The sequence below is a fragment of the Aspergillus stella-maris genome (genome assembly GCF_047715825.1).
Source record: "Aspergillus stella-maris strain CBS 113639 unplaced genomic scaffold BDV14scaffold_46, whole genome shotgun sequence".
NCBI lineage: Eukaryota > Fungi > Ascomycota > Eurotiomycetes > Eurotiales > Aspergillaceae > Aspergillus > Aspergillus stella-maris.
Window position 1 is genome coordinate 176,734 of NW_027396840.1, and position 13,104 is coordinate 189,837.

Below are 13,104 nucleotides of genomic sequence, written 5' to 3' on the forward strand. Positions count from 1 at the left end.
GGTAGGTATAGGGGGAGAAAAGTAAACATGGCACATGGCGCAGGCTGCAGGTCGCCTACCACAAGTCTCCTCACCCAATCTTCGTACTTGGTAGTAAATGAAACTACTCTCCAAAGACAGAGGAACAACCTAATTCATCGCCCTCAATTCCTTCTTGAGGACCTTCCCACTCTCGCTCTTCGGTAGTTTCTCGAGGAAGACGATCCGGTCATGAAGCCAGTGGCTCTCGTGTAGCTTTCCCTGAACAAACTCGTCGATTTCATCGGCGAGATCGTCCTCGTCCATCTCGTTGTTTACGGTCTTTGACCGTACGATGTACGCCTTTGCGCGCTCACCGGACATTTCATCCGCGACACCAATAACCGCTGCATCCGTGATGGCCGGGTGACCGAGTAAAACGGATTCAATGTCGCGCGGGAGAACCTGTTCGCCCTTGACCTTGATCATATCCTTGATTCGATCGAGGATGAAAAGGTGTGGGTTTCCGCTGGGTGCAGCGCGGAAGACACCGATGTCGCCGGATTTCAACCACCCCTTTTCATCGAAGGTGTTTTTGTTGGATTCGTCGTCGCCGAGATACCCTGCGAAGACGCTGGGGGAGTTGAAGTGGACCTCGCCGGGTTCGTCGAGGCCTTCGGCGTCTGTGCCGTCGGGTTTGACGAGGCGGATCTTGAATTGTGGGACTAGAGAGCCCGAGGAGCCGTGCCAGATGTCGTGGGCGCTTGTCAGGGTTGCGATCACACCGGTTTCCGTTAGGCCTTTTTATCTTTTGTTAGTTGGTTCATTTTGATGAGGAAGCGGGGGCTTACCGTAAGCGTGGCAGATGTTCCACCTGGGCCGTAGTTCGTGAAGCTTTGCTGCGACTTGCCGGTCTAGAGCTGCGGCACCAGTAACAGTGGATTGTACAGAAGAGATGTCGTAGAGGTCAAGAAGGAAGGGGTTTGCGGCGAGGGCAGCGAGGATTGGAGGTACCTGGATGGTTAATTTGTTGTCTTGCCAATGGTATTCGGGTGCGACTTACAACGTATAGTCGCTCAACACGATATTGTGCGACAGTCTTCAGCATCAATTGCATATCGAAGCGCGGGATAACAATGAAGGAGTCACCGCGGTAGACCATAATGTGGCCCAGTGCTAGTCCGTACCCGTGGGTGAAGGGAATCGCCCCGATTGCAATCTCGTTCCTCCCCGACTTCGCATAGCTTTCGTAAAGGCAAGCTTGAAGGACATTGGCAATGAAGTTATAGTGCGTAATCTTGGCGAGCTTTTGCTTCCCTGATGTCCCACTCGTCGCGCAGTAGTATGCGACCTGTGTCTTTGCGCGACCCTTCTCCCACTTAAGCGGTGGAATGGCGTCTAGCTTCTCACCTTCCGCAATCATTCCTTCGACTGATTTGAACTGGTCGACTGGCTCTGGATTCTGGAGGTACCCTTCTGGCAAGGCCATGGTGTAGATCTTGCTTCCAGGAATCGAGAGCTCCTTGGCAGCTTCCAGACTATTCGCGACAAGTGACTGACAAGTGAAGATGATCCCGCATTTTGCTGTCCTCATGTGTTGTACGATCTCAGGGACGATACTGAAAGGGTGAATCTGGAGACAAATGCCATTGAGACGGTGGACTGCCCAGCAAAGGACAAAAAAGTCGAGCTGCGCGTAAAGTGTTAGCTGTCGCGAATGCCAAAGACATGCAATATTTACTTACAGTATTCCAGCTGTAGATCGCCACCACCTTATCCTCGGGGTTGCCCTCGTTCGGAGACCATCCAAGCTCTTGCGCAAGAGATCGTGAAAGATAATCTACTCGCTGGAGCAGTGTCTTTGTGTCGTATGCCTTGCCGTTGATTGCATCAACAAAAGGAGGTTTCCCACCGCACTGCGGGGGAAGGTTGGCGTTGCCATTGAGGGCGAGCTGGCCGACAGTGACATCGTCAGGGATCTCGCAAGGGATGCGCGGCACCCATGAAGGAGAGGAATAGACCATGATGAACAGACTTTGCTAGCACTCTGTATGAAGTTGTGATTGAGTCTCAGGTTGCGCGCGCAAAGTTGAGGGGTGTCATTCTAGCAGAGCGCGCACCGCATCATCCCGCCCCGCCGTCAACACCCATTACGGAGTCCTTGTTGAGTGGTCACCCGTAGAACTTGGGCCGTTCCGTCGCTGCCGACAGACTGCGACCAAGTGCGACGTCACTTGGATAGAGCATCCGAGTCTGGAACTATGAAGTGATCGACAGTGCTGCAGAACGGTACCTTTGCCGAAGGTTGATGATTGGGCTGTGTCATTAGGATGGTGGCAGCTGGCTGTAAGCGAGAGCTTGGGTGGATCGACAATTTAGCTACGGCAGGATCATTGTTGGCAGCTTCCCAATCACGGCGGCTGCTGATCTCTTTTCCGCCAGACTGACCAATGCATCGCGTCCAAGTGCCGACGCCGCGCGGTCGGTAAGGCATGGCCAAGAATGAGCTGTTGGAGGTTGAGGAGGGAAGGTAAGACGGAAGGACTTGTACAGAGGACAGATCATGTGACACATAACGGGAGGGTGTCATTGCCATTACTTGATGTTTACTTGTTTCTCTTCATGTTTCCCTGACATTGAGCCGCTATACGGAGTAATGATAGACTGTCAACCGAACACCTGAATCGAACCGAATTCCGATCGACAAATCGCATTGGCATGACACCGACGTACTCGATCAGGTACTCGACGCCGCATGTCTCAAATCGAGCCGCTCATACACCACGTCAGCATTGCATGGCGTCGCATCGCATCGCATGTTGAACTCTTGTCGCATCTACGAATCGCACTTACGATGTCAGTCAGAATACCCACAGCTCGCAATATACCCCTTTGGAGTTAGCTCTGCGAGCTTGGAAGCGCCCGGGAACGGCAAGGCTGAAGCCACCAAAAGCCAAGTGCTGACTCTGCTGCAAGATTCGGCATCAAAGCCACCAACCACGAACTAGAACGCCCAATAATTGGAACCGGTTCGCCCGCGTGGTTGAGTCGTGATCGATCTGGAACCAACAAGATCCAGTTCAACCGAATTGAGTTTGGGCCGTAGTTCGACACTGATCCTCCAGTCTGTAGGGCGCCCCCAGCCTGCGAGACGGCCCAAAGCCAAAATGTCTACGTGGAGAGGAAGATGGCTGGCTGAGGCTGCGCGCTGCCCGGTTCAAGCTTTGAGTTTTCAGTTCCCACTGAGTAATAGAGTATGTGTCAATGCTCCACGGGGGACTCCGATCAGGATCCTGTTTCCGGGTGGATCTGGCGCTTAGTACAGTTGCCCTCTTTGTTGCTCTCGAACTGATCGTCGATTTAGTTCCTGATCCAGAGGAACCAGCATCGTGGTCGAACCTCTTCAAATCTTGGTTTGAGCCTGTGGAGCGCATCCACAGCTCCACTGCGGGCTTCTGAGCTTTGTCCCTGCGATGTGGATTATGGACCTGTGTGAGGACTGTGGGGAGGATACAACTTGTTGATGTCACTTGTCATTTTGCCGATCATCCAGCCTTTTCATTTCCCTTTCTTTGGGTCCGGGAATTTTCTCTATTCGGTTTTTGCGTGATCGGCGCTGCGGATTGTGGGATGCCTACTCTGGGATATTGGATTCTGCATTTCATTGCATGGTCAGATCCACAAGTTTCAAGGTGCTCGGGCTGAGAATGAGATCACGAAGGAAATGGCCCTCACTTCTCCGCTGGCGTGTTGGGAAGGAAATCGCCCAATGGACGGGAAGGGGGAAGGGGTGAGGCCAGGTGTCCGAGACAGTGCCCTCGAGCCTGAATGCAAACACGAGGAGGCGAGACATTTGCAACAGGCGGCGCCGTGAAGTGCCGAGGGTGACTCGCGAGTCACGAGTCGAGACAATGGCATTATCTTGAAGGCATAGTGTGGTCCGAGCGCTCGACTTGTATAGTTTGTATGCCCTAAGTTGATATGCAGTGCCCTGTAGAGAGATGCTTGTCAAATCCGTTGTAGATGAAGCGTAACCCATGAGGACTTGTGGCGCTTATTGAAGATGTATTTAGGTATATAGGGTTAGTCGCATGTCAAATGTAGTCCATAAAGATTGGTAATCGGAGGGGCTATGTCCTTACCGTAGACAATACCAGAATGCTAATATATATATGTCTGATGAGGACGCAGTCGACCACCGATACGCTCTGACTTTCCATATATGCGAAGTTGAGCGCCTCCATTTAGACCGTCGTAACAGCACTTGGCATGGGGACGTCTTTATCGACATCATAATACTGTATACCCAAAACCAAAGCTCGATGTAATGCAGGAACCCCCAGCTTTCCCAACTGCGCGCTATGGGGTAGGATAACATTCTCATCATTAATAAGCCATGTCATGCGCGTACCTGAGCCAAATGTACATATCATTGGCACTGCAGGCACTCTCGACGTAATTCCGACGTGTATACAAGATCCAGCTCCCCGGGACCGCGATTTACTTACCCTGTACAGGGTACCTGCTCGGTAAACGAGCCTGAGAAAGATGATGGTCAGGAAAAGGAAACATTCTCCATACTGCATTGCTGGAATCACCTGGCGACACGGCAGGAGGGTCTGAACCATCGTTCCTGATCCTCGCAGGCAGCAGTATATCCACTGTCGGTCCGCTGTCGGTCACTGCAAGGGGCCCTGAGGTATGCGCCATGCATGATAGGCGTTAGGACGTTGGCCTTACCCCAAGAGTTGATGTCATTGTGCAGATTGAGAGCTGAGATCTTGTTTCGAGCGTAGTGTACGTGGGACTTCCGCTGTCGGTGGGTGGAAGAGGGGGTGGAGTGATATCGGACTATATCTTCTGCTTGGGGGTAGGAGTGGGAAAAGGTTCTGCTGGAGGATGGACCGTCAGCTGCGATAGTTTGGACTTCGGACGATGTGTGCTTTGGTACGTTGTCTGGTCGATATAGGTATGGTTGTCGTGGGGTGATCTGATCGTTAGGGCTTGCTCTACCCTTGCCGAGCTATGGTTCGATCTCCACAACTTCAAAGCGGTTGGAAGCGGGGTTAAATAAGCTCTTTGGTATTGAACCCAGAAGAAGACTGTCAAAAGGCTTCTGGTTAACTATATCATGGATTGCTTTCGGCATCTGGCTGCTCAGCTGACCTCGCTGACAGGAACGATGAGGTCCATGGGCACAATAAAGAGATCGAGAATCAATATTCCACGTCAAATAAAAAGAAATAGACACATTGAAATTTGGCACGAGTATGAAGCAATAGCGACATTGACCAGTTTATGTCTGGAATGCTTTGCGGTATCGGACGTGATGCTGGTGACCGACAATTATCCTACCCCGCGCTCATCCTGTCCCCAGCATAAATCTCCTGGTGACTTCATCCCTTAGTTCAGAGCAATGGGTCCGATGTTGAGAGTTCTCCAGTGGAAAGAATTGCGCTTGCCTTAACAGGCGTCGGACGTCTGTGTGCCGGTTCCCAGTTGCACCTTCCACTTTTGGGTAGTGAGGTTTATCCCCCGAAGCTTGGGGCTAGTTTATCTCCGGCATCCGATGTCAACAGCGTGTGGAAGCTGTGTTCTTGGTGCCTTGTCATCGCCTTGCTGATAACCGGACGCTGACTCTTGAGAATTCCGCCACTCAGCCGATGGTCTGCTGGAGTATTAGTCGTTTTCTTCCGACCACGCTACCAACAATCTTCAGAATCTAAGATCAGACGGAAAGTACTGTCTTGAATTAAGCCGGCTTGTTGTGTTGGGAAAATGCGCCTGGGTAGGCAGCAGCCGCAGGCCAACATATCCCGATGCCGCGGTCTGGGAGAGCACCTTGTTCATGGTGTTATTTTCTTGCTGCAAGAAAGACACAAAGCAGCCTTGTTGAGTTAGGCTTGCACATAGGTGACAAAGGTATGATCGTTGTTTTGCGTTTGTCCTGTGCTGCCTACATCTAGCTGCGGACTGCGGCAACGAGGCTGATATGTGCGTCCGCGCCACAGGAGCTCATAGGGGGTGGGCGTGCATTTCGATAGGCAGGAGAGAGAAACGCGAGTGTGTCATTCAGCCGTGACTAGGCTGTTGTTTGTCGAAGTTGGTGGTCTCTCATCGAATCATTCCGAGGTTAAGTGAATTCCACTGACAGGGCACGTGGATAGCACTGGGCCACCAACACATTCGATTCTGCCTTCCTCTCGTCCCTCACTCTCTGTCACCATTTTATCTCCGTCGCCAAAATTGCTTATAACGTTGCATTCCTTTCTCAAACCTCAAAATAACCTCCAACAAACATTCGGCACCGGATCTGGCATCACCATCTCCAAAAAAGGCAAAGATGGCGCTAAAAGCTGCTGGAGACTTGCACAATGAAAAGAGAGCTCGCATCCTGTCCATCATTGACAAGATACGTGAACTTGGCGTTAGTGAGAGTGTGTCCTTGCCACAGGTACCACACCTAGCTGTCTCTCTGAGATACAATGCTGACAGATAACAGCTGGTGGTAGTGGGTGATCAGTCTAGCGGAAAATCCTCCCTACTCGAAGGTTTGACTGGCCTTTCGTTCCCTGTAGCGAGTGACCTCTGTACCCGATTCGCAACACAAATCGTTCTGCGTCGTACCCCTGCTGGTGAAGCTGGAGCCAAAATCACCATCATACCAGGCCCGGCAGCACAGACGAATCAGGATTTAGAGAAGAAGCTCAAAGGGTTCGAGAAAGTGCTCGGGGAGGACCAATTTGGAAGCGATGAATTCGGAAAAGTCTTTGATGAGGTACCATCTTCACGGCCGGGGAATCACCAGTGCCCATCGCTAATAGATGATCGATAGGCCGCCGCAGTGATGGGTATCCCGGGACCTAGTACCACCGAGCTAGAGAATATCGACAAACGATTCTCCGATGACATTCTCAAGATCGAGCTCTCCGGCCCCGGACATAACCATTTGAGCGTCGTCGATGTCCCTGGCCTGTTTCACAGTATGAGCCCTCTGCTGAGCGAGGGGTAGCGGCGACTGACATGAGCAGACCCGACCAAGTATCAAACGGAGGAGGACAAGGCAATAATTCGAGGGCTGATCGAGAGCTACATCACAGACAAGCGGACTATCATTCTGTTGGTTAAGTACTCCACGCCAGTGAGCAACACTGCTGACAATATACAGTGCCGTAATGGACGCGAGGAACAATCTAGCTAACCAGGGAGTGTATGTACTTCAAAGCACATCTACTCCCTTATGCTAACGTCATGATAGTTTCTCAATGGCAAGGGCGGCGGATCCAGTCGGAAAACGCACCGTCGGAATTATCACCAAATGCGACGCGGTTGAAGAAGGTGACGAAGCCGGAGTATGTGTTGCACTTCCATCCTGCTAACATAGTTAACCTGAGTACAGGTCATTCGTATTGCGAAAAACCAAGTCGAACGCTTAACTCATGGCTGGTTCGCGGTTAAAAACCGCTCTACGAAGGACATCGAAGCAGGCGTTACAATTGAAGGACGGCATAGACGCGAGATTGAGTTTTTCTCTGGAAATGCTCCTTGGACCCAGCTGCCAAAAGACCGCGTGGGGATTCGTCCCTTGAAAAAGTTCCTCGGTGGCTTGCTATATGACCACATCAGAAGCGAATTTCCAAACGTCGTAAAGGACATTGGTCAGTCTTTGTCCGAGGCCGAGGGCGACCTCAACTTGCTAGGCCCTTCACGACAGACAACCATCGATCAGCGCCGTTTCATGAACCGACTAGTCAGCAGCTACCAGATGGAAGTTGACAATGCACTAGGTGGAAACTACGATCCAGAGCTCAACGATGAGAGTCCGCTCAAGTTACGAATGCACGTCCAGAATTTGAATGATGAGTTCGCATTGACAATCACAATCAAGGGTCATGAAAAAGTATTTCACAAACCTAGTGGTGGCGAGGACTCTGAGTATATGAAACTAGGTTCCTCTAGATCTGGTGGAGAGGACATCTATGCTTGGATCCGTCGAGTCTACCGTGCGTCTCGAGGAACCGAATTGCCGGGAACTGTCAACCCACGTATTCTTGAAAGGCTCTTCCGTCAGCAGTCCAGCCCCTGGCAAGAGCTTGCATCGACTCATGTTTTGAAAGTGAGAGATGCGGTGAGAGCGTTCAATAATAAGCTGCTCCATACCATTGTGCGAGATGAAGAGGTCAGAGAGAGACTGGCCGGGCACCTGAAACGCGTGGAAGAAGCTACAATGTCAACTGTAGACACGGAATTTGCCCGAGTTCTTGGGGACGAGCGCCAGGGAATCCTCCAAACGGTCAATCATTACTACGCAGACACTCTTGCTAACATCCGCGATGAGCGAGTGCGTGCGAGACTGAGGGGAATGGGGCTGGAAGACGAAACCCGGAAAGCTGTCAATGTTGGCGATGTGATGAAGAGAATCCATTTAAGCAACGAAGACCAAGCTGTGTATGACATCCACGACTGCCTCAAGGCGTACTACAAGGTCGCTCTCAAGAGATTCGCCGACAATATTGTCATACAGATTGTGGAAAGATACATTCTTGGCCAGAATGGACCAGTTAGAGCCTTGAACGCGGACATGGTGAACGAGCTTGATGAGGGAGAGTTGTTGGAGATCGCCGGTGAGAGTTTTGTGACTGCAAGCATGCGCAATGATCTGGCGGGGAAAGTCCAGCGGTTCCAGGAGGCACTTGCTATTGCTAAGCAAGCTGGTGCCTAAATATAGTGCAAGTTGCTCTGTCGAGGTTTATTCTGTTTTCATGGATTTCAGTCTTTCATCTTTTTATGGGTACAGATATGTGAGTAGCTTCAATCGCTTAATCCGAGTTTGATATTCCTTTTGAATGGTACATAAATATAACCTTGTAAACACCCCAAGCCACTACCTCACCTTGACCTTATCCCAAAGAACAACATCCTCCCCATCAGGTAGAACTTCCTTCCTACCCTTCCAAGCAAACCCTCCCCGCCTAGGAACAACAACCCAAGAAACAAACCAGTACACCCCAGCGCCCAGAAAAACAAATATCGCCACAACCGCATACAACCAGGACGGCAGCGCCTTTTCCTGGTTCCCATCAGTCGCAGCCGGAACGAACGGCGTAATCAGCAGAAACATCTGCGACGCAAGAAAGATATACACGATTGGCGTCCAAGCGCGGAACGTCCGCTCCTTTGGGTGAGACATCGGGGTCGAGCGTGCTTGAGCCTGGGTCTGTTGTCGTCTAATAATAAAAAGGCCCAATATAACAAGGACATTTATAATTGCAACCGCGTACTGTCCGACGTCGAGGAGGAAATTGTAGACCTCGCCTGCCATCGAACATCATGAGCTCCTTGATCTCCATATCTGTATACGGAAGGGAAAGAGGGGAGATCTGGTAACTTACCAAACGGAATAAACAAAATCATCCCCGCGCTCGCAGCAAAGACCAACCCAAAAGCCCAAGACGGCCCGCCTTCCTTCGTCCTGCGAACGAAAATCCCAGAGAATGGCAAAACGCCTTCCCTAGCAAACTCCCTCACAACCCTCGCCATCGAGAAACTCGCAGTCATGAGATTCCCGAAACTCGAAAATGCCGCTAAAAGCGCTGTAGCCCAAAGCATCGTCTCCCCAAAGACCTTCCCAATGAGCAACGCAACAACAGTCACGCCCGTGCGGCTAATCTCTTCCGGTGTGGCAACGATAAAGTAACTTATATTCGTGAGGATATAAAGAATCCCCACAGAGCCAACACCCACAAGGCCCGCGATTTTCAAGACGACCCGCGGATTCTGCACTTCGTCTAGGACGTACGCGGCGTTTGACCAGCCTTGGTATGTTGCTAGGATTTTGAAGAGGGCGTTTGTGTAGGATGGGATTGAAGTTGAGGAGTTTTCGAAGGGGTGAGTGAGGCTTGAGCCTGGTGAGGGGATTTGGGGTAGGTCGCCGGCTAGTGCGCGGAGTCCGGAGAGGATTATTAGACATAGGATTAGGATCTTGGATGTTGCGAGGATATTCTGTTTTCTCTCGTTAGTACGTGCCGACTTGGGAGTTTGATAGGTGGTAGGACAGACCATTATCTTTACGCCCAACGTGCAAGATTTGATATGGATTGTTGCGATCAATGCAAGAACACCTATTGCCAGGGCACGCTTCACCCAATCACTTGCTGTGCCGTTGATAGCGAGGAGGATATTCTCTGCTACGACGACGCTGCCGATACCTATCATGCGCATTAGCCCCATCCAGCTAATCCCTCCCCACCTCCCCTCTCAAATAAAAACGGAAAGGAAACAAACCCGTAAACCCCAACCCAACAACAAAAACCATAAAAACCGTCGTGACCAGCATGGCAGGTCTCGGAAACGCCCGCTCCAGATAAACCTTCTCCCCTCCACTCCTCGGCATCAACGAACCAAGCTCAATCCAGATAAACATCCCGCAGTAGGCGAGGAATAAGCCGGCAAGCCATAATAACAGGGTGGCACCTGCGCTCCCGACACTGCTGCTGATTGATGAGGGGACAGAGAATATGGCTGTGCCAATCATGCGGTTTGTTCTGGGTTTGTTAGTGGGTTGTTTGAGAAAGAGGGAGAGGAAGGGGTACATTAGGAATGTAGTTGAGAGGAGACCTAAATGGCGGCGTGGGTGTTTGCCAGAGGAAGCCTCATTATCATCTCTCCCATTGTCAGTGTCCGTTTCGTTATCGGGATCTGGCGCCGGCTGAGAGCGCGGGAGGAGGATGGCGCTTTCATCTTCATTGTCCGGGCTGGGATCGCCCAGCGAGTGAGACTGCATAGGGCTGTCTATAGAGTACAGCGCGATGAGCCCTGTGAAGATGATTGCGGTATCAAAGCAATGGTTGTTGGAGACGTGAAGGTGAGATGCAGCTCCTTGCGCTGCTTGCTTATCGCGCGCACGTGATGTCTGACGATGCACGGCAGCCTCAGGCACCAATATATGGTATACTACTTTCTACCGAAGCTCTTTTACCATCTGGTTCAAAATAAGAAACCTGATTTCAAAGACGGGAAATTATAATATGAGGCTTGAAGATTCTGATTTTACTTAAAATTAGCACGACTCGGTGGAAATAATGCGCTTTCCTGCCGTTGTAATCGGACATAGATCGTATAACCCGATCTTAGAGACAATCCAGATGTATGTAGTCTACCCTATAAAACAGAGGTATCTACCTACTCACTCTCATCTGCCTCCAACCTAACCTCCAAAACACTCAACGCACTCCCAAAAGGCTTCTTCACCCCTACAAGCCGTAACCTCTCATCGGCCTCCCCCAACAACGCCACCCACTCCCCCAACTCCCGCTCCTTACTATTAAACATCTGCATCATCGTCAAATCCCTTGCACGTGCAATCCGCTCAATCCCCATTGGTACAGACCCCGGGACCGGAAGAACAATGTCCATTATGAACAGGCGAGAATGGGTGTTCATTGCGCACACGATGTTCCGGAGTATATTTATGGCTTGGGCGTCTGCCCAGTCGTGGAGGATCATGCGAAGGAGGTAGGCCTCTGCGTCCTGCACTGGGTTTGGGGTTGTGAAGTCGTGGGGTTGGAATTCTAGGCGGGTTTGGATATGCGTGGGTAAGGAGGTTGCTGCTTGGGCTCCGGCTTCGATGTTTGAGGGGAGGTCTTGCACTGTGAAGTTCACCGTTGGATGTGCTTTTGCGAGAGCTATCGCTGCGCTGCCTGTTGAGCCGCCGACCTGTAAGCATCACGGACATATTAGCTGGTATATTCGTAGAAACCTTGAAGGATGCAAGGTGGGGCAGGTCAGGGCAGGGTAGTGCCATACATCAACCACCCTCCCACCATCCATCACAAACCCCAAATCCACCCCCGCAACAAGATACCTCAACGACAACGCCTCAGAGCTCCTAACGCTCTTCATCAGCCGCGCAAATTCCTCTTCTCTCCCCGGATTGTGCTTCAAGTCCTCAAAGAACGGCAGATACGTATCAAACGCCGCGTTGTAAGCCGTCTGATTCGTCGCGGTACTGCTCACGCCCCACCGCTTATGCGCGTCCGTCATGTGTAGCGCTGTTGGTGCCGTTCTGGAACAGAGATATGTCGCGTAGTTATAGGCGTCTTCGTCGCGGGCTAGATGCGCGGATGTAGCGGTGTGAGAGACGGAAAGACCGTCTGGGGACTCGGTGAATAGGGAGGTTGTCATGCCGAAGCGGATGATGGATTTCAAGCGTGGTATTGGGACGCCTGAGAGCTGGGATAGAGTCTCGTATGTTATGGGGTGGGTGAGGGGGACGAGGTGGAAGATTCTGTAGTTGCATAGCCAGGTTAGGCCGGAGACGTATTGGAACTACCCGGATGTTCAAGTTAGCGTTATCATCACGGAGTTCTGGAAATGGATACAGGGGCTATAATCAGGGTACGTACCCCATTAGCAAGATGGGGCAAGAACTCGCTCGGCCCAATCGCCAGCTGGAAAATTTGTAGCGACGCCGCGATGAGCTGTTGATGTGCTTGGACGATTTGGCGCGGCGTCCCGCTGGGGAGAACGCTGCTTGGTCCGTCTGGACCGAGGGATGGCTGAGGATGGCCGTTTGCTTGGAGGTATTGAGTAACTATCGAAGCGCTCTTCGTGATGACTACGCTGAGGTCTTCGAGGGGCGTTGTAGTGGGCTCTACCACGGGGTCTGCGAAATGGGGGGACATTGTGGATGACGGATTTGGTGGTAGTTCTAGTTGACGACAACTTTGGCAAGGACAGAATTCTAGGTAAAGGGTTCAAATTGCATTTCGTACAGGTGCAGTCTGTGGTGGTTGGGAATGGGGACCGGACCTTCACTTGTCGGGTTTTGTTAGGGCTGTGCGATTCCCGAACCCGGCTCGGAACCCGACGAGTATCGGTCCTTAACATAACTGTCGTGATCTAGTCACGATAGAAATTGAATTACCCGCAGAGACGCTGGAACATCCAGATAGAACGATCGGGGAGGAGAGGAAATTCTAGAAGTGTAAACGCGGGCTTGATATGGATGGATGGTGGTAAATAGCCTGCTATCCTAGGTCCCCTGCACGGCACAAGAGGCTTCGAATCGGAATTTTAGTTCCCACTGCGTTGGAATGAAAAATAAAAAACAACAAGAAACCCTCGCTACATTATTCTGGTTAGGAC

General features: G+C 51.3%; 4 protein-coding genes across 4 annotated transcripts; 1 reads left to right on the plus strand and 3 right to left on the minus strand.

Moving 5' to 3' along the window:
• Nucleotides 1–129: 129 nt before the first annotated feature.
• Nucleotides 130–1,982, minus strand: BDV14DRAFT_202378 (acyl--CoA ligase; the record flags this gene model as incomplete). Its single annotated transcript, XM_073774018.1, has 4 exons — nt 130–758; nt 810–972; nt 1,022–1,648; nt 1,704–1,982. 4 exons carry the CDS (start codon nt 1,980–1,982, stop codon nt 130–132), a joined length of 1,698 nt encoding a protein of 565 aa, XP_073625898.1.
• Nucleotides 1,983–6,301: 4,319 nt separating this feature from the next.
• Nucleotides 6,302–8,680, plus strand: BDV14DRAFT_202379 (dynamin family protein; the record flags this gene model as incomplete). Its single annotated transcript, XM_073774019.1, has 7 exons — nt 6,302–6,412; nt 6,461–6,736; nt 6,794–6,941; nt 6,990–7,077; nt 7,127–7,168; nt 7,217–7,310; nt 7,358–8,680. The coding sequence occupies 7 exons, from the start codon at nt 6,302–6,304 to the stop codon at nt 8,678–8,680; spliced, it is 2,082 nt and encodes a 693-aa protein (XP_073625899.1).
• A 90-nt stretch (nt 8,681–8,770) lies between these two features.
• Nucleotides 8,771–10,799, minus strand: BDV14DRAFT_96960 (APC family permease). The gene is made up of 5 exons (XM_073777938.1): nt 10,551–10,799; nt 10,243–10,502; nt 10,018–10,166; nt 9,351–9,960; nt 8,771–9,273 (listed from the first exon to the last, which is right to left on the minus strand). Exons 1-5 carry the CDS (start codon nt 10,739–10,741, stop codon nt 8,843–8,845), a joined length of 1,641 nt encoding a protein of 546 aa, XP_073625900.1. The 5' UTR covers nt 10,742–10,799; the 3' UTR covers nt 8,771–8,842.
• Nucleotides 10,800–11,139: 340 nt separating this feature from the next.
• BDV14DRAFT_191273 (S-adenosyl-L-methionine-dependent methyltransferase) lies at nt 11,140–12,641 on the minus strand (the record flags this gene model as incomplete). Its single annotated transcript, XM_073771471.1, has 3 exons — nt 11,140–11,673; nt 11,764–12,285; nt 12,363–12,641. The coding sequence occupies 3 exons, from the start codon at nt 12,639–12,641 to the stop codon at nt 11,140–11,142; spliced, it is 1,335 nt and encodes a 444-aa protein (XP_073625901.1).
• Nucleotides 12,642–13,104: the final 463 nt, after the last annotated feature.

Coding starts and splice junctions, on each gene's coding strand:
- BDV14DRAFT_96960 (XM_073777938.1), bottom strand. CDS start 10,741: ATGCAGTCTCACTCGCTGGGCGATCCCAGCCCGGACAATGAAGATGAA. Junction 10,503..10,550: donor CTCTCAACTACATTCCTAAT/GTACCCCTTCCT, acceptor TAACAAACCCAG/AACAAACCGCATGATTGGCA. Junction 9,274..9,350: donor GATTTTGTTTATTCCGTTTG/GTAAGTTACCAG, acceptor GTTCGATGGCAG/GCGAGGTCTACAATTTCCTC.